Source organism: Trachurus japonicus, chromosome 5 (assembly GCF_045865225.1).
Source record: "Trachurus japonicus isolate A0001 chromosome 5, Traja_1.0".
Lineage (NCBI taxonomy): Eukaryota > Metazoa > Chordata > Actinopteri > Carangiformes > Carangidae > Trachurus > Trachurus japonicus.
In genome coordinates, this window is record NC_140911.1 from 1382952 (window position 1) to 1404310 (window position 21359).

The 21359-nt window shown below is 41.2% G+C and overlaps 1 protein-coding gene across 1 annotated transcript in view; it reads left to right on the forward strand.

Moving 5' to 3' along the window:
• Positions 1-246: 246 nt before the first annotated feature.
• The window catches only part of oxtra (oxytocin receptor a), a 32998-nt gene continuing 11885 nt past the window's right edge, over positions 247-21359 (forward strand). The window contains exons 1-3 of the mRNA XM_085777824.1: positions 247-693; positions 4573-4860; positions 8440-8716. Of these exons, the coding sequence (XP_085633950.1) occupies positions 247-693; positions 4573-4860; positions 8440-8716 (1012 nt within the window). The remainder of the gene's footprint in view (positions 694-4572; positions 4861-8439; positions 8717-21359) is intronic.

Here is a 21359-nt window from a genome sequence, read left to right on the forward strand (position 1 = left end):
ACTGATTGTAAAAACGGGCTATAGCTACAAATAAAATTGCATTGCCTTGAACCTTCTCTCTTCATCGGATGCTTCTCGTGGTGGTTTCGAACCGGGACCGGAGAACATGGTGATTGAGGCTCCGCAGCGCGCACTGACCGGAGAGGAGACTCCTTCATCTTCATCTTTATCTTCCTCTTCCTCAGCACCGTGTCTCTGTCTGTGAGGACTCGGACTCGGACTCGGACTGGACCACACACTGCGGCAATGGAGCCGCCGGTTTCTTCTAATGAAAGTGACTTATTATTGGGTCAGTTGAACGAGTCTTGGAGGAACTCGAGTCTGTTGCTGCTGCTGCTGAACGGGACTACGGGAACCGGACTGAACCAGCACCAGAACCAGAACCAGAGCAGCAGCAGCACCGGTACCGGTACCAACCCTCTGAAGCGCAACGAGGAGGTGGCCAAGGTGGAGGTGACGGTGCTGGCGCTGGTGCTGCTGCTGGCGCTGGCCGGCAACGTGTGCGTGCTGCTGGCCGTGCGCAGCAGCACCAAGCACAAGCTGAGCCAGTCGCGCATGTTGTTCTTCATGAAGCACCTGAGCCTGGCGGACCTGGTGGTGGCCGTGTTCCAGGTGCTGCCGCAGCTCATCTGGGACATCACCTTCCGCTTCTACGGCCCGGACCTGCTCTGCCGCCTCGTCAAGTACCTGCAGGTCTAGTTTTCTTCTGATGTGTTGATATACACTGCAAAAACTCAAAGTCTTTCCAAGAATATTTGTCTTATTTCTTGTCAAAAATGTCTCAATTTTAGTCAAAACTAACCTAAATTTCTAGAAAAAGGTGATAAAATAAGAATTCAAGATAAAAGCGGTAAAATTTCACAAAAAGTGGTAAAAATTTCACAAAAAGTGATAAAATTTCACAAAAAGTGGTAAAAAGTGATAAAATTTCACAAAAAGTGGTAAAAAAAAATCACAAAAAGGGATACAATTTCACAAAAAGTGGTAAAAATTTCGCAAAAAGTGATAAAATTTCACAAAAAGTGGTAAAAATTTCACAAAAAGTGGTAAAATTTCACAAAAAGTGATAAAAATGTTACAAAAAGTGGTAAAAATTTCACAAAAAGTGAGACAATTTCACAAAAAGTGAGAAAATTTCACGAAAAGTGGTAAAAATTTCAACCAGAGCAGCAGCAGTGGTACCAACCCTCTGAAGCGCATCGAGGAGGTGGCCAAGGTGGAGGTGACGGTGCTGGCGCTGGTGCTCACAAGCTGAGCCAGTCGCGCATGTTGTTCTTCATGAAGCACCTGAGCCTGGCGGACCTGGTGGTGGCCGTGTTCCAGGTGCTGCCGCAGCTCATCTGGGACATCACCTTCCGCTTCTACGGCCCGGACCTGCTCTGCCGCCTCGTCAAGTACCTGCAGGTCGTTTCAGGATTTATTACTTCTGATGTATTGATAACAGATCGATAATACGTTTAAAGGGATAGTTCACCCAAACTTCTAATTTCACTCTTTATCTACTCACCCTTATGTCAACTAAGAGCTGTAAACATTTTCAGAGTCCTCCGTGGCTTCTCTGAGTTACAGCGGGGCTCCGTGCAGCAGTATTTGTCCATATAATGGTTGTGAATGGATACCAACTTTCTTCGTCCAAAAAGACACACCAAAAAACATCCAACAGTGCAAACAGCAGAGATGGACAGAGTACTCGACCCCAGTACTTGAGTAAGAGTATAAATACTACTGGTCAAAATTTACTCTGTTACAAGTAAAAGTAGCTCAGTCGACATGTTACTCCAGTAAGAGTAAAAAAGTACTTGCTTCTAAAGGTACTTAAGTATCCAAAAGTACATGCTTTTAAATGTACTCTAAGTCAAAGTCAGAGTCAGAGTAAATGTCTTATTGTTCACATCAATGAATGACTCTAATTGTTTGTAAATGAATGTAAGGAGCTTTTAACTCTTGTTAGTGAGAATGAACTCTTTGCTGCTCAGCTGCACTGATGTGCTGCTTTTAGGGGTTAGGGTTTCCTTCACAGACAAACACAGCTTGTGTACAATAGGATTTTAGAAAAAGACCTGAAAGTAACCAGTACTTTTCAGCCTTCCTACAAATTAACTCCAGTAAAAGAAAAAATATTTGTCGTGGAAATGTATTCAAGTAAGAGTAATAAGTACCAAAGAAATCTAATACTCAAGTAAAGTACAAATCCTCTGGATATGTACTTAAGTAGAGTACTCAAGTAAATTTACTCCATTACTGTCCACCACTGATAATAAGTTTAACTGACATGTTTCACTCAGTTCATTCACAACGTCACATTCACGGGTGGAGCCGGTTCAAAAATTGTAAAATGTCTTAAAAGAAAATTCTAGAAGAAACCTTTACAATTTCTCTAAAAAATGCCAAACATTTCTAGAAAAAAGTGTTTAAAAAAATCCAGAAAAAATGGTAAGATTTCTAAAAAATAAAAATAAAAAAGTTAGAAAATTTTTAGAAAAATGTGGTAAAATAAGAATTCAAATAAGAGTGGTAAAAATTTCACAAATAGGGGTAAAAATTTCACAAAAAGTGATAAAATTTCACAAAAAGTGGTAAAAATTTCACCAAAAAGTGGCAAAATTTCTCTAAAGAGTTTTTTTTTTTTAATTCTAGAAGAAACCGGTAAAAAAAACAAAGTTTAAAAAAATTCTGGAAAAAGTAGTAAAATTTCTAAAAGCAAAAAAAAAAAGAAAAGTAAAATAATAATGAAAAAGTGGTAAAAATTTCACAAAACACTTTCTTTTTTATTTATTTATTTATTTTTACAGTTAAAGGATAGTTCACCCAAAATTTAAATTTCTACTCCCCCTCATGTGGACTAGGGGCTGGGAGAAGTTTCAGAGTCCTCCTCTCTGAGTTACAGGGGGTCTCGGCGTACAAAAATCCAAATCCCTTGTGAAAACACACCTTCAGTCATGAGAATGAACTGTTTTGGTGCTTGAAATAGGATATGAATACAGTAATAGATACGTGTAGAAAACAAGTCTAAAATGAAAATTTGTAAGATTGCTTTTTGAGCACAAATGTTGTCATTCTGCCATTCTATTTTCACCCAATGTCTAAAATGTGAGATAAAAGAAGTGAATATTGACTTCATGTTCCCCCTTTTTGCCACACTTACAAATAGGCCTACTCAGTTTTCTTTTGCAGAGGCTCCATAGTTTGGAATTTCCATCTTCATCTAGCTAAATTATCTTCATCCCTCAATACTTTTAAGTTAAGACTGAAAGCTTAAACCTGTTAAATCAAGGTTCCTAATAGTTTCTTTTCCAGTATATTTGTCATTGGATTATTATCTCTTTACATGCTCATACACTCACTCAGTTAAATACAATTATTTTATATTTATACATTCCCATGTTTTTATTTCTGACTTCTTTGAGTGTGTGCTATAAAATGGCACTTGTATTGCTTTCTTTTTTGTTGTTATTTGTTGTTGCTTTCTCTTATTGTTGTTGATTTATCTTCTGAATATTTGTAGGCTATATTTCTTGGGGAGGTGCTTTTTATAAGCCCATAGAGGGTTTTTGGGAGCGTAAACAAAGGGAACGGCGTGCTCGACTCTTGTGTAAAGATGAAACTGGGTGCCGGCTCAAAAATCGAAACAATGAAAAAAACTGAAATGGCAGCACTCACAAATTAATCTTGAAATCTTTTTGGGAGCGTGCCTATGTTTCCACAGCCCTAGGTTCCCTCATTTCTAAGGGTTTTTCTTTTCTTTCCAAAATTAGGTCCTATGTTCCCACATTTCCTTTATCATCAATTTGCATCAGATTTTATCCCCATTTCTCCCAATGTGGTAGTCAATTACACCCAACCTACTATCCAGTAGCAGTTGGCTACAGATGTAATGTAGCTTTTAGCTAAATCTGGGAACACGGGCTGACCCCTTCCAACACTGCTACTCCAACATAGGGTTGAGTGATGAACCCTTATACCGAAATTAAACCCACCTCCATGAGTTAGTGCAATTTAGACAACAAACTTCTACAGTAGTACAAATAGTGTTAGTAGTAGTAAACAAAGCATTAGAAAGTTTGTACAGTAAGTACACCAGGAATTCCAGACATTATTAGTGGGGTAATTTAAGATAGAGCTGCTTGGTAACGTTAGCACCATTCAGTTAATAGTGGTAACTCAACCACTGTTGGAGCAAGAGAAAACAAGCTTCTGGGGGGGGGGGGGGGTTGGTGCAAAGGACCCTAGGTTGAAATTACTCTGAATCATCCCTTTAAATGCGGTATAAAAATAAAAAAAAAGACTTGACTTAGAGTTTCATTTTGAGAAAATTCTTAGAAATAAGAAAAATCTTAGAAATGAGGCAACATAGGACTGTGGGGACATAGGGCCTAATTTTAAAAATTAAAAAAAAAAAGTCTTAGAAATGAGGAAACATAAGGCTGTGGGGTCATTGGGCTGTGGGAACATAGGACTGACCCCAGGTTTTTTTTAACTTCTCCAACACTTACTATTCTTGTTTCATTTCTGTTTTTTGTAATAGTCTTTTATCATGGTGCAAATAAATAATAAATACCAATACAAATCCAGGTGGTGGGGATGTTTGCCTCCACCTACATGCTGGTGCTGATGTCGGTGGACCGCTGCTTGGCCATCTGCCAGCCGCTGCGCTCGCTGCACCGGCGGACGGACCGGGTCTACGTGCTGTGCTCGTGGGCGCTCAGCCTGCTCTTCAGCCTCCCCCAGATGTTCATCTTCTCCCTGACCGAGGTGGGCTCGGCCGGCTCGGGGGTCTACGACTGCTGGGGGGACTTCGTGAAGCCGTGGGGGGCCAAGGCCTACATCACCTGGATCAGCCTCACCATCTACATCATCCCGGTTAGTCCAGTAACTTTAAAGGAGAATTCCGGTCATTTTTGACCCCTAAATCATTGTCCTGATGGTCACCCAGTGCAAAAAACGCGACTAAAATTGCTGCAGGCAAACCGGAGTTACCATGGCTACCCGGCGCTAGGGATAGCCACAACGCTAAAGTATGGGGGCAATTCTTTCAACCACAACAAACACTCAGAAACAATCAAATATCTCTGGTACATGACTGGAATCCTTAGAGACACCACTGAACTCATATAGTGTAGAGTAGAAACAGTAGAAACTTTGTGTTTTTGCATTTAGCCACTCACCTCAGATAGCCCAACTCTGGAACATCCCAGAAAGACATTACTATCCTATCACAGAGAGAAACAAATGGCGCATTTCCACTAGCACGGTTCGGCTCGGTACGGCACGGCTCGGCGCGCTATTGCGTGTTTCCACTAGCACGCAGTACCTGCAACCGGGTACAGTTTTGGTATCACCTCAGCCGTGGTTCCAAGCGAGCCGAAGCGTTACTAAAACGTGACGTCAGCCGACTGCCTTCCACTGATTGGCCGATGAGTGTCGTCACTGGAAGCGTCATAACCACTCGACGACCGACAACAGAAATGTTCCTGCTGAAGCTGTTATTACCAGAGAATTTCTAATATTTAGACTGGCTCTGTTATTACGTGACTTTATTAAGTTTTAATATTTTTTCATGCGAGAAAGTAACTGTTTAGATCCCCATGTGCGGTTAGTTTATCCAAACGACGGCTGTTTAGAAGTTTGCCCCGATGTTTTTCGGAGAAGTGAAGCTCCAGGTCCGAGCAGCGACCGCGACATCACAGAGGCAGCAGCCCGGCTCCTGACGTGCTCCGCCGGCCAGCCTACCACCGTCACCCCGAGGAGAACAGACCGCTAATTAACTTCCCCGATGGCTTTTTAGAGGTTTACCACCGGCTGGTTAAACTCTTAAATGTTGGTCTCATTGATTAAATCTAACAATTGTGGCTGTAGCAGCAGTTTGTTTGTGGTTAGAAAGAAGAGCAGCACTGCCTTGGGTTCTGTACGCACAGAAAACACCACATTTACATCAATAAATAACTGTTTTACAATGAACCAGGCCGATCTCGGAGCTGGCAAGACTCTCCGGTAAGGCATATTGAAAATTAAATGCCGTTATGGGGACGAGAGCAGTCAAAACGGCGGTTTAAAGCTAGCTACAGCGAGGGTAGGTTCACTTCCTGTTTACAAAGTAAAAGCACCAGTTCTATCGTAATGGCTTTCCTTATGATAAAAGGCAACAGGTGTTTTATTTTGTGAAAATAACCGGAAGTGCGTTGCTCACTACGGCTAGCTTTAGTAACGCCGACTTCGTTGAAACAAAATTGTAAACAGCTGGTATTTTGTCAGTTTTTCAACACGTTGGGGATCTAAACGACTACTTTCTCGCCTGAAAATGTTTCAAATGTTGCTAAAGTTATATATTTACAGAGTTTAGAGCGTTGCTCGGCGCCGTGTAAATGACGTCACGGCGGCACTAGTGATACTCAGTTGTAATGGAAACACAACCAAACCGAGCCGAGCCGTGCCGTGCCGAGCCGTATCGAGCCGAGCCGTGCTAGTGGAAATGCGCCATAAGGGCGCACTCACACTAGGCAATCGTACCGTGCCCAAGCACGTTTGCCCCCTAAAGTCCGGATTCTATTAATGGTGTGAGTGCAAGCGTTCCGTGCCTGAGCACGGTACACTTCCCTGGCCCGGCACGGTTGGGAGAGGTGTGCTTGGGCACGGTACGCTTGGCCAGGAATGCGCACACGTAATACGCTGCGGGCTCGTTCTCCACCACGTGTCTACAGCCGCATGTAAACAACAGTCACTTAACGATTACGTCGCGCCGTAAACATCGCTAGTTAACGTCGCTTTGATTAAACTTCAAGATAACCATGGCAACCGGTCAAAGCGCCGTTCTTTCAGCAGTCAGAGCGCATCCGCCGTGTTGTTATATCAACGTGATGACGTTTGTGTCGGAGGCAACCGTGCTTGAGCACGCTTGGGTTCGAGGTAGTGTGAGTGCGGGCCAGCGGGGGACAGGGGAGGGGGGGCATTCGGGCTTCAGCACGGCACGGATCAACTGGCCCTAGTGTGAGTGCGCCCTAACACTTTGTCCTTGTTATGATGATTTCTTTACTAAAATAAACGGTGGAGCAGTGCAGTGGTGATGTTCATGATATCTCTATTTTAGTAAAGAAATAATCACAACAAGGACAAAGTGTTAGTTTCTCTCTGTGATGGGATAGTAATGTCTTTAGGATGTTTCAGAGTTGGGCTATCTGAGGTGAGTGGCTACATGCAAAAACACAAAGTTTATACTCAGTATAACTGTACAGTTTATGAGTTCAGTGGTGTCTCTAAGGATTCCAGTCATGTACCATAGATATTTGATTGTTTTCTGAGTGTTTGTTGTGGTTGAAAGAATTGCCCCCATGGGTTAGCGTTGTGGCTATCCCTAGCGCTGTCTAGCCATGGTAACTCTGGTTTGCCTGCAGCAATTTTAGTCGCGTTTTTTTCTCCCCCCATCACTGGGTGACCATCAGGACAACGATTTAGGGGTCAAAAATGACCGAAATTCTCCTTTTTGCCAAAATGGGGGTCAATGTTGAACAAATGAAGCAAACTCAGCTGGTTTTGTATCATCAACATGTCCTGAGTGAGGGAAAAAAAGCCCAGAAGAATCCCATTAGGGGAAAGTTTAGAAAAACACCCAACATTTTTAACCTTTAGATATCTCCATGAAAATGACTGAGTGTTTTACTTACATTAAGACAAACAAAAAATGTATTACAAGTTTTTTTAAATTGTTTGCTAACAAAGAATTTGCATAAATTCCACCGTTTTGACTGTACGGGTAGATATATGAAGGTGCTGTGGTGGTACCAGCTTGAAAATTGGGATGAGGTCACTCAACAAAAAAACACTTGAAATTTCAAGATGGCTGCAATTTTTCGAAGATGACCACCATACGCAAATGCAAATGCAAATTAAGCCATACGTAATTAGATTATGCACTGTTTGCTCATGTTGACAAAGAATTTCAAAAAACTTGTGATACATTTTTTGTTTGTCTTAATGTCAGTAATCAACTCAGTCATTTTCATGGTGATATCTAAAGGATAAAATTTTTACCCTATTCACGTGAGAACAGTAATGAATAAATGGGCTATATTTGGGTCTTTTTCTAAACTTTCCCCTAATGGGATTCTTCTGGGCTTTTTTCCCTCACTCAGGACATGTTGAGGATACAAAACCAGTTGAGTTTGAGCTTCTGTTGCAATTTGTTCAACCTTTTTTTTTTTTTTTAGAAATCTTACCATTTTTTTCTGGATTTTTTTAAAACACTTTTTTCTAGAAATGTTTGGCATTTTTTAGAGAAATTGTACAGGTTTCTTCTAGAATTAAAAAAAAAAAAAAACTTTTTAGAGGAATTTTGCCACTTTTTTGTGAAATTTTTACCACTTCTTGTGAAATTGTATCACTTTTTTCCAGAAAATGTCTAACGTTTTTATTTTTATTTTCTTTTTCATCAATTGACTGGACTAGGTGGCCATCCTCAGCCTGTGCTACGGCCTCATCAGCTTCAAGATCTGGCAGAACTTCCGGCTGAAGACGCGGCGGGAGCAGTGCATCAGCCTCACGCCCAAAGCCTCCAAGGGAAACTCCTCGCTGGCGCGCGTGAGCAGCGTGAAGCTGATCTCCAAGGCGAAGATCACCACGGTGAAGATGACCTTCGTCATCGTGCTGGCCTACATCATCTGCTGGACGCCGTTCTTCTCCGTCCAGATGTGGTCGGCCTGGGACCCGGCTGCGCCTCGCGAGGGTAGGTCGGATCACACGGATAACAGATCGATAATAAGTTTAACTGACACCTTTCACTCAGTTCATTCACACCGTCACGTTCACGAGTGGAGCCGGTTCAAAAATTGTAAAATTTCTCCCAAAAAAAAAAAAGTTTAAAAGAAAATTCTAGAAGAAACCGGTACAATTTCGCTAAAAAATGCCAAACATTTCCAGAAAAAATGATAAGATTTCTAAAACAAACAAAAAAAGTTAGACATTTTCTAGAAAAAAGTGATAAAATTTCACAAAAAGTGGTTTAAAAAAATGTCACAAAAAAGTGGCAAAATTTCTCTAAAAAGTTTTTTTTTTTTAAATTCTAGAAGAAACCTGTACAATTTCTCTAAAAAATGCCAAACATTTCTAGAAGAAAGTGTTAAAAAAAAATCCAGAAAAAAATGGTAAGATTTCTAAAAAATAAAAAAAAGTTAGAAAATTTCTAGAAAAAGGTGGTAAAATAAGAATTCAAGAAAAAACGTGGTAAGTGTCTTTGAGCTTTTGGAAAAGCGCTTATAAATAAAATTTATTATTATTATTAAAAAATTCACAAAAAGTGGTAAGAATGTCACAAAAAGTGATACAATTTCATAGCCTAGAAATCTCTCTGCCCCCTAGCAGCAGCAAATCTCTTTGCTCCGTAGGTGGGTCTAGAAACGAGCCATAGGAACTTTTTGAGTCTCGAACACCGTTTGTGTTCACCAATCACAGCGCTCTATCTGTTTAGAGAGTCGTTGGGTGGCTTAACATTTTAATTGGCTTGTCAGGCTGACGTCATCCTGCTCTTTGCTCTGATTGGTCGTAGCGCTACCCTATTGGTGCAGAGGCAGTTTGAAAGACAGCCTTCATCCCGCCCCCTGGACTGAGCCGAGGTCTACCGCTCGTTGCCAGACTATACATTTTAATGATATAGTCTGGTTTGTCAGGCTAACAATTTCACAAAAAGTGGTAAAAATTTCACAAAAAAGTGGCAAAATTTCTCTAAAAAAAAAAATTCTAGAAGAAAGTGGTAAAAAAAAAAAAAAGTTTAAAAAAATTCTGGAAAAAGTGGTAAAATTTCTAAAAGCAAAAAAAAGAAAAGTAAAAATAACAATAAAAAGTGGTAAAAATTTCTCAAAAAACTTTAAAAATTGTAGAAAAAATCTGTTTATTCATATTTTATATTTCTATCAATAACAACAACACGCAGGGGCGTTTCTAGACACTCTGGAGGCCCCGGGCCAGAGGAAACTTGGAGGCCCCCCAAACCCCAACCGGGACCACAAACATTAACTGGTAATGAATCCAAAAATCCCAAACCGTTGATGATTCAATTCTGCATACTTACTACGCCAACGCAGTCTCATATAAAACATAGTACCTTGGCTACGTTGGTCGAAAGTCCAAAAACAAAGAGGGTTTACAATAACGGCTCTTAAATTGTATGACTGTTACATTTTTTCTGACAATTTCTTTCCTATCGTTTTGCGTCCAAGTCACGTGACTCTCAAGTTTCCGGCCATGAGAACAAAAAACATAGCAAATATTTCTATAAGTTTTGGTGGAAAAATCTATATTTTGCAGTGGTTTCTGCATAAAAATGACATTTGATTACATTTCTAGCGGGATTTAAATATTTTATTTTCATAATATTCGCTTAGTGAATGTACATAGCCATTCGCTTGCTTGTGGTTTTTTCACATCGAGCCAGTATAATTCAAAACGGCAAAGTTTGCTGCTTACATTTTTATATATGATACTGGGTTGACTATGCACAACATTCGATGTACACATGTGTGATTTAACATGAAACACTGAGAGTTCAGAGAAAAGACCCAAGTTTCCTCTGTGTGTGTGTGTGTGTGTGTGTGTGTGTGACCTTCCTCCTCAGTCTGATGGTTAATCATTAACCTCATTAGTTTGCGTCAGCGTGCGCCGAGCGGCTCCTATTTGTGGTCGCGAGGCCCCGAGTGTCGTTGACATTCGGCTCCTGAGGCCCCTAAGAGCACGCACACACACACACACACACACACACACACACACACACACACACACACACACAGCTGTTTGACTTGATGTGTTTCCACTCAGTGTTGGAGGAATAACGTGTCTGTGTGTGTTTCAACAAACAGATTGTAAGAATATTTGTCTCATTTCTAGTCAAAACTAATCTCATTATACCTAAAATAAGTATATTTATACATATACATACATAGTTATACATTAAAAAGTAGCTTGTTTTTAGACACTTTTTACTTCTTTCAAGCAGATTTTCATTTGAAATAAGTAGAAAAATCTGATAGTGGAGCAAGTTTTTCTTTCTTATTACAAACACAAAAAACCTGCTTTCACTGGCAGATTTTTCTACTTATTTCAAGTGAAAATTAGTTTGAAACAAGTGAAAATGATCTAAAAACAAGTTCATTTTTAGGTGATGAGTCTTATTTAAAGTGAAAAGAGATTAGTTTGGACTAGAAATGAGACATTTTGACAAGAAAAGGGACAAATATTGTTGTGGAGTAAACCCGGTTCCTCAGATGAAAACAGAGCAGAATGAGACAGAGACTAAACTGAGAGGATGAAGAGCGTTAGTTAGTGTGTTGGTGTTGGTGAGCAGAGATAAGCAGAGCAAGGGTGCAGCCGAGGCCTCGCCGCTCCGGGTCGGTGCTGGTGGTGGTGGTGGAGCAGGTTCCAGCTGAACGAGTCTGAGCCGTCGCTGCTCAGGCTGTTTCCTCTGTGGAGCCAAACAGCTGCACCGAGCAGCGAGCAGCGAGCTGTCAGACTCTTCTCCACCGCCAGCAGCAGCACTCTGGTCCTGGTGGGAAGATACGACAGCCGGACTCAGAGCAGCAGCTGCAGCAGCAGCAGCAGCAGCAGCAGCAGCAGCAGCAGCAGCAGCAGCAGCAGCAGCAGCAGCAGCAAAAAAAGGCAGCTTACCTATTGTGAAACTTTTAACATTACAGTTTTTCTCGATTGTTTACACACATTTTCTGAAAGCATGCCTCATACTCTCATAACTCTACACACAAATCCAAAAACACACACACACAATGGGCAAAACCCCTAACTTCTCCTGCAAAATGAAACTTTACATTCAAAACAATGTTATTTATTCTCAAAATGCTGTTTTAGTCTCAAATGACAAACACAAACCATCATATGACTAGACATTTATAAGAACCAGTTGAACACTGATGTGCTCAGTGTAAAACACTAGGATGAATGGAAAACACTTCTACTCCATTCATCATAATGACTCAGGCTTTTTCTTTTCTTTTCTTTTTTACAGTAACTACAGACAGTAGGCTATATACATGTATTGTAAAATATTTTAGAATATTGTTTTTATACTCTGAACACTCTGAGCATAGCAGCACTCTTTGTAGTCAAAGACTTTGTTCTAGTCTGGGTTCAAATCCTTGTAGGCCGGGAGCCAGGTCCACCCCTCAGGATGTTTTTTGCTACCTTTTTTTCACTATTATTTCTTGTTATCCCATACATTGGGCCATCACAAGTTGATAACCTCCACCCCCAGCAAGGATCCGTTTGGCCCCAGGGGCCAAAAAACCCCCTTTTTGGGAAAAGCTTCTGGCGAAATGATGTAATGGCATATATTAGGGTACTGCAACTGCATACATGGTCAGATAACTCTGAAATTTTGCATGGTGTATCCTGACACATAGGGGAAACTATCAGAATAATATTCTGGGGCTTATTGCCTTCCTATTTTCAAATATCACCCTCAGTTTATCCCAAAAGACAAAAAAATGTGTTTCCGCCTGACAAATTGTCATCAAATGTGATCACTTTAAAGCATTTATTATACATATCCCTGCCTAAGATGGATATGAAAAACTTCCCACATTTGTAAGCTTCAATTTAAGCCCAAGATGACTTTTCTATCTAGAAGATTACACCTGCTATGACCAAAGTCTTCCAGTGTCCTACCTCAAAATCAGAGAAAACGGAACTTTCAGCATTAGCATTCCAAATGGGATTTAGCATGATTTCTTGTACATAAACTGTATCTTAAACAAGATTGGAGGCTTTAGTTATAGGCTACTACTATACTATCTGAAGTTAATTACATGAAAAGTGAATAATGTTACACCCCCAGGTGGACCAGGGTATCAGGGTACAATATAAAAATAAATGCTAACCGATTTACACACACCAACACACTTACCAACCGACACACTTTAACCAACCAACTAGTCTATGGGCCAGACCAGATTTTGGTACCACTCAGAGTGGCAAAATCTAGTAACATTTTTTGAAAAGGTACATGTCCATAGATGATATTTTGGTATGATAACCCATCCTAAGTGGTAGCTTTATGACAGTTATCAGCTCATAAAGTTATCAACCCCCTGCAATAAATAGGCCTCTAAACGCAGGGGGCATATCTTGTTTTGTGCTCATTTTCAGACCTTTACTCATATGTTATGAGGGCATGTTTGGTAGAATTTTAAAGTGTACAATCCCAGCTTTCATTAAGACCTAGGTTTGGGCCTATCTATAAAAAATATAAAGGTCACATGGTCAAAGGTCAATCTATCTCAACAACTATTTTTCCACTATTTTCGCCTAAACTGTAGTCTTTTTTATAGCACTGTGAAATGTAAGAACAGCACTGACACAAATAACAAAAACTGAAATACTCACAGGACTGTAACAATTCAGGAAATGTATAATCTTCCCATAATTTCCTACTATGAGGGATGATTATGGGTCTTAAAGTGGAACACGGGCCCAGGCGAGAATTGTCAATAACTGCTTATTCCTCTGTATTTCTCAAAGAGTTTTAAAGTTTTCTATATATCTTTGCCCTAATTATCACCATCATCATGATTATAGTCCAGAGTTAAGGCAACTTATTCATCCTCCTCCATCCTCTGATTTGTGCATGTTTGCGTATTTCTGCATCTACTCCTCCCAATATTTTGCACGTTCTGGCAGGAACGCCATATTCATTAAGGCAAACACGGTAAATGGATTGCACGTGCAATTTTGACCGTTTGAGAGATGCAATCCTCGGTGCGCCCGGTTAGTAGATCATGTTTTGTTGTTGTGTGTACATGCAATGTTTGCATGTACAATCAAGTTTGCATGCACAAACACGTTTTTATACACACACACCTTTAGTAGATCCGGCCCATAATCAGAAGTTAGTGCTTATATAGTAGTTCTGTACACTGAACATAGGAGTGGTTAAGAGCTTTTCACAGTGATTGACCACAAGTCATTGACCATTGGGGGGGCACACAGGGTGGCCAATCAGGTTTTAGGGGGGGGGCAGGTGCCCCTCCATGCCACCATGGCAGACCCGCCCCTGGGTGAGGCAGGAGAAGTCTGGAAGCCTACAGGTCTTTGTATGTGGTTGAAGGGTCTGATGTTGCTGAGTCAAGGCCAAATTTACCCCCAGGGGACAGTAAAGTATATATCTACAGTATATAATAATAATTTTATTTGTAGAGCACCTTTCAAAACAAAGTTACAAGGTGCTTATATGCAGTATCTATCTAACTATCTATCTATCAACCAGGAGTTGTTGAAAGTCAACCAGTGTGGTTGTGTTGGTCACTGTAGCATGTACAGCAACTCCCAAGCTGATCCCACAAGAGTTCAATTGGGTTGAGGTCTGGACCAGTCATACCTGTGAGTGACACACACATGGCAACACTTTGAGCTCAGTACAAGAGTGAATACCCACAGGAGGATATTGCAGGGGATTTTGGCATTTTTGGGGGGCGCTACCCACTCATCCTGACATCCCAACTCTTCTTAAAGAAATGAAAACCTCAACCTGCGTGCTTGATCCCATTCCATCTAGCTTCTGTCTCCCCATCATTGCTCCTCTCATCACTTCAATTATCAACACCTCCCTCACCTCGGGCTTTGTCCCTCCTTCAATGAAGCTGTTGTCACCCCCATCTTGAAGAAACCTGGCCTCAGTCCCAACATCAACGTCAATTTCAAACCTTCCATTTTTCTCTAAAATACTTGAACATGTCATTTATGCACAACTGAAAGCCCATCTCAGCTAACAACCTATTTGAACCATTTCAATTCCATAGACTAACCCTAACCCTAACATACAGGCAGCTCTTAAATCACCAATGACATCCTCCTTGCCTCAGACTCCGACCACCTCACCATCCTCATCCTTCTCGACCTCACCGCAGCATTCGACACCATCAGTCACTCCATCCTCCTCTCCTGTCTTTCCTCCACCCTAAACATCACTGGAACTGCACTCTCTTGAATTCAGTCATATCTGCTCCTCCACTGTCCCCCTGTCCCAAGGTGTCCCCCAGAGTTCAGGGCTTGGTCCCCTCCTCTTCATCCTGTACTAACATCATCCATCGTCAAGGTCTCCAGTTTCACCGTTGCGCCAATGACATCCAGCTTTACAAAATCCATCACTACCAGCCACACCACTCTCATCTCCTGCCTCAACAATATTAAATCATGGATGCAACACAACTTTCTGAAACTTAACTATGACAAATCAGATATTCTTCATTGATCCCAAATCTCTCACAAAATCTACGGACAACTTCACCCATTCCATTGACAACATCTCCCTAACTCCCTTCCTCTCACATCCCGTTGGAATTTCCTTTGACAGCACCCTCTCCACTGATCGTTACATCACCCAGATAGTCCAGACTGCCTTCTTTCACTTAAAAAACATTGCCTGATTTCGTCCCTCCCTTCGTCCTAACCCTCTCTGCTGCTGAAACCTTTATACGCCTTCGTCACCACCAGACTTGATTACTGCAACAGCATCTTTTATGGCCTCTCATCCAGAACCCTCAATAAACTCCAGAATTCTGCTGCCTACCTGCTCACTCATACTTGTCCCCATGACCACATCACCCCCGTCCTCCAAAACCTTCACTGGCATCCTGTTTCTTACCGTATACAGTTTAAAATCCTTCTTCTCACATTTAAAGCACTCCATAACCTGACTTCTTCCTACCTCACTGACCTCCTCGACCCCCACTCTCCTAACCGCTGCCTCCACTCCTTCAATGCCAACCTCCTGTACTACCCCCCATGACCAAGCAACAGGGCCGCTGCCCCCTCCCTCTGGAACTCTCTCCCCAAATCCATCTGCAACTGCACCGACCTGTCCACCTCTAAGACCCTTATCAAAGTCTTTGAAGCGCTCAAAGCACTTTTACACAGTAACGGTGGTAAGCTACAATTGTAGCCACAGCTGTCCTGGGGCAGACTGACAGATGTGTGGCTGCCAATGTGCACCAAACAGCCCCCCTGACCACCACCAAACATTCATACACATCACACGAGGCAAGGTGGATAAGATATCTACGTTACGACAGCGGTGGGAGGGGGCGGGATTCGAACCTCTGGTTATTGGACGACCCACTCTACCTCCTTAGCCACTGTCATCCCAATATTAAATATAATTTAAAATATTAATATAAAATACAACACCAGCTGTATGTGAAATGATTGACTGAAATAACATTTTAAATTTTTTTTTGAGTTGTTTATATTTAGACATGCTTGTGTCAGAAACTTTGGTCTTGTTTTTGTACTGTGCGTACTGCATAGCTATATGTTATTAATTGAAAACCCCAATAAAAAGAGGAGGCCGCAGACTATGAAGGAGAATGTGAGAGCCAAGAAAGAGTTATAGAGAGTTTATATTCTATTCTGTTACATTGTAATAAGGCTTTTCTCAAGTTAACATGTCTTATATTTGTGGTGCTGAAAAGATGAAACAGCAGCTGTAGGGTGGGCAGAGCATTCCATGCCAGTAACCACTGGCGGTAATTCTTAAAAATGGCTGCCACAGTCATCAGAAATAAAAATTTTTTTTTTTTTTTTTTTTTTTATAGTATATTTTTCGGCTTTTTGCCTTTATTTTTGATAGTGATGACAGTAGAGATAGACAGGAAATGGGGAGGCAGAGAGAGGGGGAACGACACGCAGGAAAGGCCTGCCCGACGCGGGACCCGAACCGGGGACGCCCGCGGCGAGGACTGCAGCCTCCACATGGGGCGGCCGCTCCACCCATTGCGCCACGCACCGCCCCATCAGAAATAAAATTTGCAGTGGCCCAATATCCACATTCATCAAACATATATTCAGCAATCAGATCACCAAATTTGATGCTTTTATCACAAAATGAACAATTGTCAAGCTATGTCGTCCCACTATAAGGTTAATTGAGCCACCTAGAAAGTATGAACAAAGTTAGCTAAGCAAATAAATTACATCATACTTTATCTGATCAAGGCAATCCCAATATGTATTGAAAACAGATATATGTCTAGAAAGGCTATTTATAACTAATTTATCAATTATTATTTAAAGAGCTAGGATGCTCAAACCTACAAAGCCACATATTTTGGACTGATGATGATGATGATTAGGGTAAAGATGTAAAAAGAGTGCATAAAAATGTGCAAACTGCAAACATGCACAAATCAGAGGATGGAGGAGGATGAATAAGTTGCCTTAACTCTGGACTATAATCATGATGATGGTGATAATTAGGGCAAAGATATATAGAAAACTTTAAAACTCTTTGAGAAATACAGAGGAATAAGCAGTTATTGACAATTCTCGCCTGGGCCCGTGTTCCACTTTAAGACCCATAATCATCCCTCATAGTAGGAAATTATGGGAAGATTATACATTTCCTGAATTGTTACAGTCCTGTGAGTATTTCAGTTTTTGTTATTTGTGTCAGTGCTGTTCTTACATTTCACAGTGCTATAAAAAAGACTACAGTTTAGGCGAAAATAGTGGAAAAATAGTTGTTGAGATAGATTGACCTTTGACCATGTGACCTTTATATTTTTTATAGATAGGCCCAAACCTAGGTCTTAATGAAAGCTGGGATTGTACACTTTAAAATTCTACCAAACATGCCCTCATAACATATGAGTAAAGGTCTGAAAATGAGCACAAAACAAGATATGCCCCCTGCGTTTAGAGGCCTATTTATTGCAGGGGGTTGATAACTTTATGAGCTGATAACTGTCATAAAGCTACCACTTAGGATGGGTTATCATACCAAAATATCATCTATGGACATGTACCTTTTCAAAAAATGTTACTAGATTTTGCCACTCTGAGTGGTACCAAAATCTGGTCTGGCCCATAGACTAGTTGGTTGGTTAAAGTGTGTCGGTTGGTAAGTGTGTTGGTGTGTGTAAATCGGTTAGCATTTATTTTTATATTGTACCCTGATACCCTGGTCCACCTGGGGGTGTAACATTATTCACTTTTCATGTAATTAACTTCAGATAGTATAGTAGTAGCCTATAACTAAAGCCTCCAATCTTGTTTAAGATACAGTTTATGTACAAGAAATCATGCTAAATCCCATTTGGAATGCTAATGCTGAAAGTTCCGTTTTCTCTGATTTTGAGGTAGGACACTGGAAGACTTTGGTCATAGCAGGTGTAATCTTCTAGATAGAAAGGTCATCTTGGGCTTAAATTGAAGCTTACAAATGTGGGAAGTTTTTCATATCCATCTTAGGCAGGGATATGTATAATAAATGCTTTAAAGTGATCACATTTGATGACAATTTGTCAGGCGGAAACACATTTTTTTGTCTTTTGTGATAAACTGAGGGTGATATTTGAAAATAGGAAGGCAGTAAGCCCCAGAATATTATTCTGATAGTTTCCCCTATGTGTCAGGATACACCATGCAAAATTTCAGAGTTATCTGACCATGTATGCAGTTGCAGTACCCTAATATATGCCATTACATCATTTCGCCAGAAGCTTTTCCCAAAAAGGGGGTTTTTTGGCCCCTGGGGCCAAACGGATCCTTGCTGGGGGTGGAGGTTATCAACTTGTGATGGCCCAATGTATGGGATAACAAGAAATAATAGTGAAAAAAAGGTAGCAAAAAACATCCTGAGGGGTGGACCTGGCTCCCGGCCTATTGCATCAACATGCAATTTTGGTGATCAATGCATTTTCTTTTCTCATCATCATTATGATCACTATATATGTGTGTGTGTGTGTGTGTGTGTGTGTGTGTGTGTGTGTTTGTGTGTGTTTGTGTTACTGTATGTGTGGCCTCTCTGTTTGGTGTCTCTCTCTTGGTGTCAGTCCATCACTGCCTGTTTCCCTTTTTATGCTAAAGCTCTGATTGCTAATTGTAAAACTGTGTGACAGGTGTTTACCCATGTGATGAGTCAGTGTGCATAGTAGGGAAACTAACTTTAGAATTTTGAATAACAGTGTGTTACTCGTGAAAACAAGAGATTTTCTTCATGAAAACTGAGCCAAATGCAGAGAATTGTGTGTAGTGTTTTGAAAAACGTGTGTTATAGAACTGCAAATTGAGTGTAAAGCAGGAATTGTGCTTGTAGTTTAGCAGACTTGGTTCAGGGGGTCGGTGCATGAGTTAGATGTTGAGGCCATTGTGTCTCAAGAACCAGAAATTGTGTGTAAACAATCGAGAAAGTAATACATTATATCGAAAAACATACAAACAGACATCAGGTTAAAATACAATCCATAGACCGAATCTCCTTGTTGTTCACATTCTACTTCCAGGTAGAAAACCAGCTGTAATGTGAATGAGATCAATAGTAACGAACGAGAGTTTAGCTATATATCATAATTTTCACGCCCTATCACCGTTTAGACAAATCTGAAATGATGAATTATTGTAAGATGGCTTCTGTTATCTATCCTACTGTCTGACGAAGAGCTACACCTTCACTGCTCCAAACGTACGTCACTACAATAAACTGATACGCTGAGTCCTGCAGAGTTGCGAGTACCCTTGTTTTTTCTATTTTGCCTATTTTTTGTACTCTGCACCTGCCCTCGTTGGTGTGACGTGTGTGTCTACTCTGGTTTGTTCTGAGGCACACAGGGTGGCCATTCAGATTGCAGGGGGGGCGGGTGCCCCCCTGTGTCACCATGGAAGAGCCGCCCCTGAGCAGCAGCAGCGGTAGTAACAGCGGCCGGTGGAGGGAACAGAAAGTGATTGATTCATTTAGTGTTGCAGAGTCTGGATGAGTGCAGATGTCTCATGGTCTCCTCCACGTGAGGAGGAGGAGGAGGAGGAGGAGGAGGAGGAGGAGGCACGTGCTGCTGTTTGTGTACAGGAGATAGAGCAGAGTGTCACCTGTGTGTAGGTGTGTGTGTGTGTGTGTGGAGAGATAATGTGTCCATTAGACTTAAAGTCAGCAGAAGGAGCCCAGAGCAGGAGGCTGCAGGCGCTCGGAGAGAAACCAGCTGCTGCTGAGACTCTGATCCAGACTGAGACAGTGAAGCTCCAGTTGGTAACAGTTATTCAGTCATATCTGCTGGAACTGTCACTTTAATCTGATGGTCGGATATTAAATGGGTAATTTAGGACCAAATCCAGCTCCTCTGGCTCCACCTACAGCCTGGAATCGTATCTGCTGAAATCCACCGCAACTGAAGATTCTCATCAAACTCATCAAATACACAATCCAACAACTCCACAACGCTCTGGTGGACAAGTTGTGACCTGCACATTCACCACACTATGAGATAGTAACATATAATTATGTAACATTACGACACATGAAGCAAATACTCTGAACTACTTTCTCCTCTGAAATCCCTCCGCCCAGCAGCAGCCGTGTCTGGAATGTAGTTCCGGCTGCATTTCCCTCTAAAACAACTCTGTGTGGTAACGTTGTGTTATTATCTCATAGCGTGGTGAATGTGCAGCTCACAACTTGTCCACCAGAGCGTTGTGGAGTTGTTGGATTGTGTATTTGATGAGTTTGATGAGGGAAAGGCGGAAATACTGCACGCCATGCAGACAGAGCTCACGCCTCTGCCCCGCCGATCTAAAAACAACATGCACCGATAATTAAAGGAGATGAACCTGCTGCTGTGACTATAGGGGCTATGGTGAGAGGAGGGTCTGACTAAATGTTGGACTGTCCCTTTAAAAGGAAAGAAAGGAAGGTGTTCTAATGAGAATGAAACAGCAGAGACGTATCTGTTTAAAAATATAATAGTTTACTGAAAGAAAATTGAGTTACATCCATCACATCATTCTGTAGAAAAACTCTCTCTTTCTCGTCTGAACATTTAAATACTCAAATTAAAGGAGCATTTTAAATTTATAATGCATTCACTAAAAATACAAACTAGGGAATTCAAAAACTTAAGAAACTATTAATTAATTTTCATTCATCCATAAATTATGGCTCTTACATTTCTTTTCTTCATTGTTACCATGAATACCTCCATAATAAATGAAGACTTTCACAGATAAAGCTCTGTTGTTTCTGGGTGATTGCATCATGGATCATTTCTGCCACAACAGAGAATCTCCATCATCCGTTGTCGTCGATGTTTCCAGATAAACAGAGTTTTAGAGTTAAAGTCTGTAGAAGCGTCTCGGTTTCCTGCCTGATTCCACATGCAGACTCACTCCACCGGCTCATCGCTAAAACCACCGTGTCGTCTGTGAATGACTCAGAAATCCTCCAGGACGCACGCACACATCTTTTTATTCAAGCTCAGAGTTTTTCAGACATTTTGGGAAAAGTAGCATCAACACCTGGACAGCTGGCCTGGTTCTGGTCCGAGACATTTCAAGGTCTTTGTATGTGTTATTCTGCAAAGTGTGGCCCCTCTAAAACTAACTGAAAC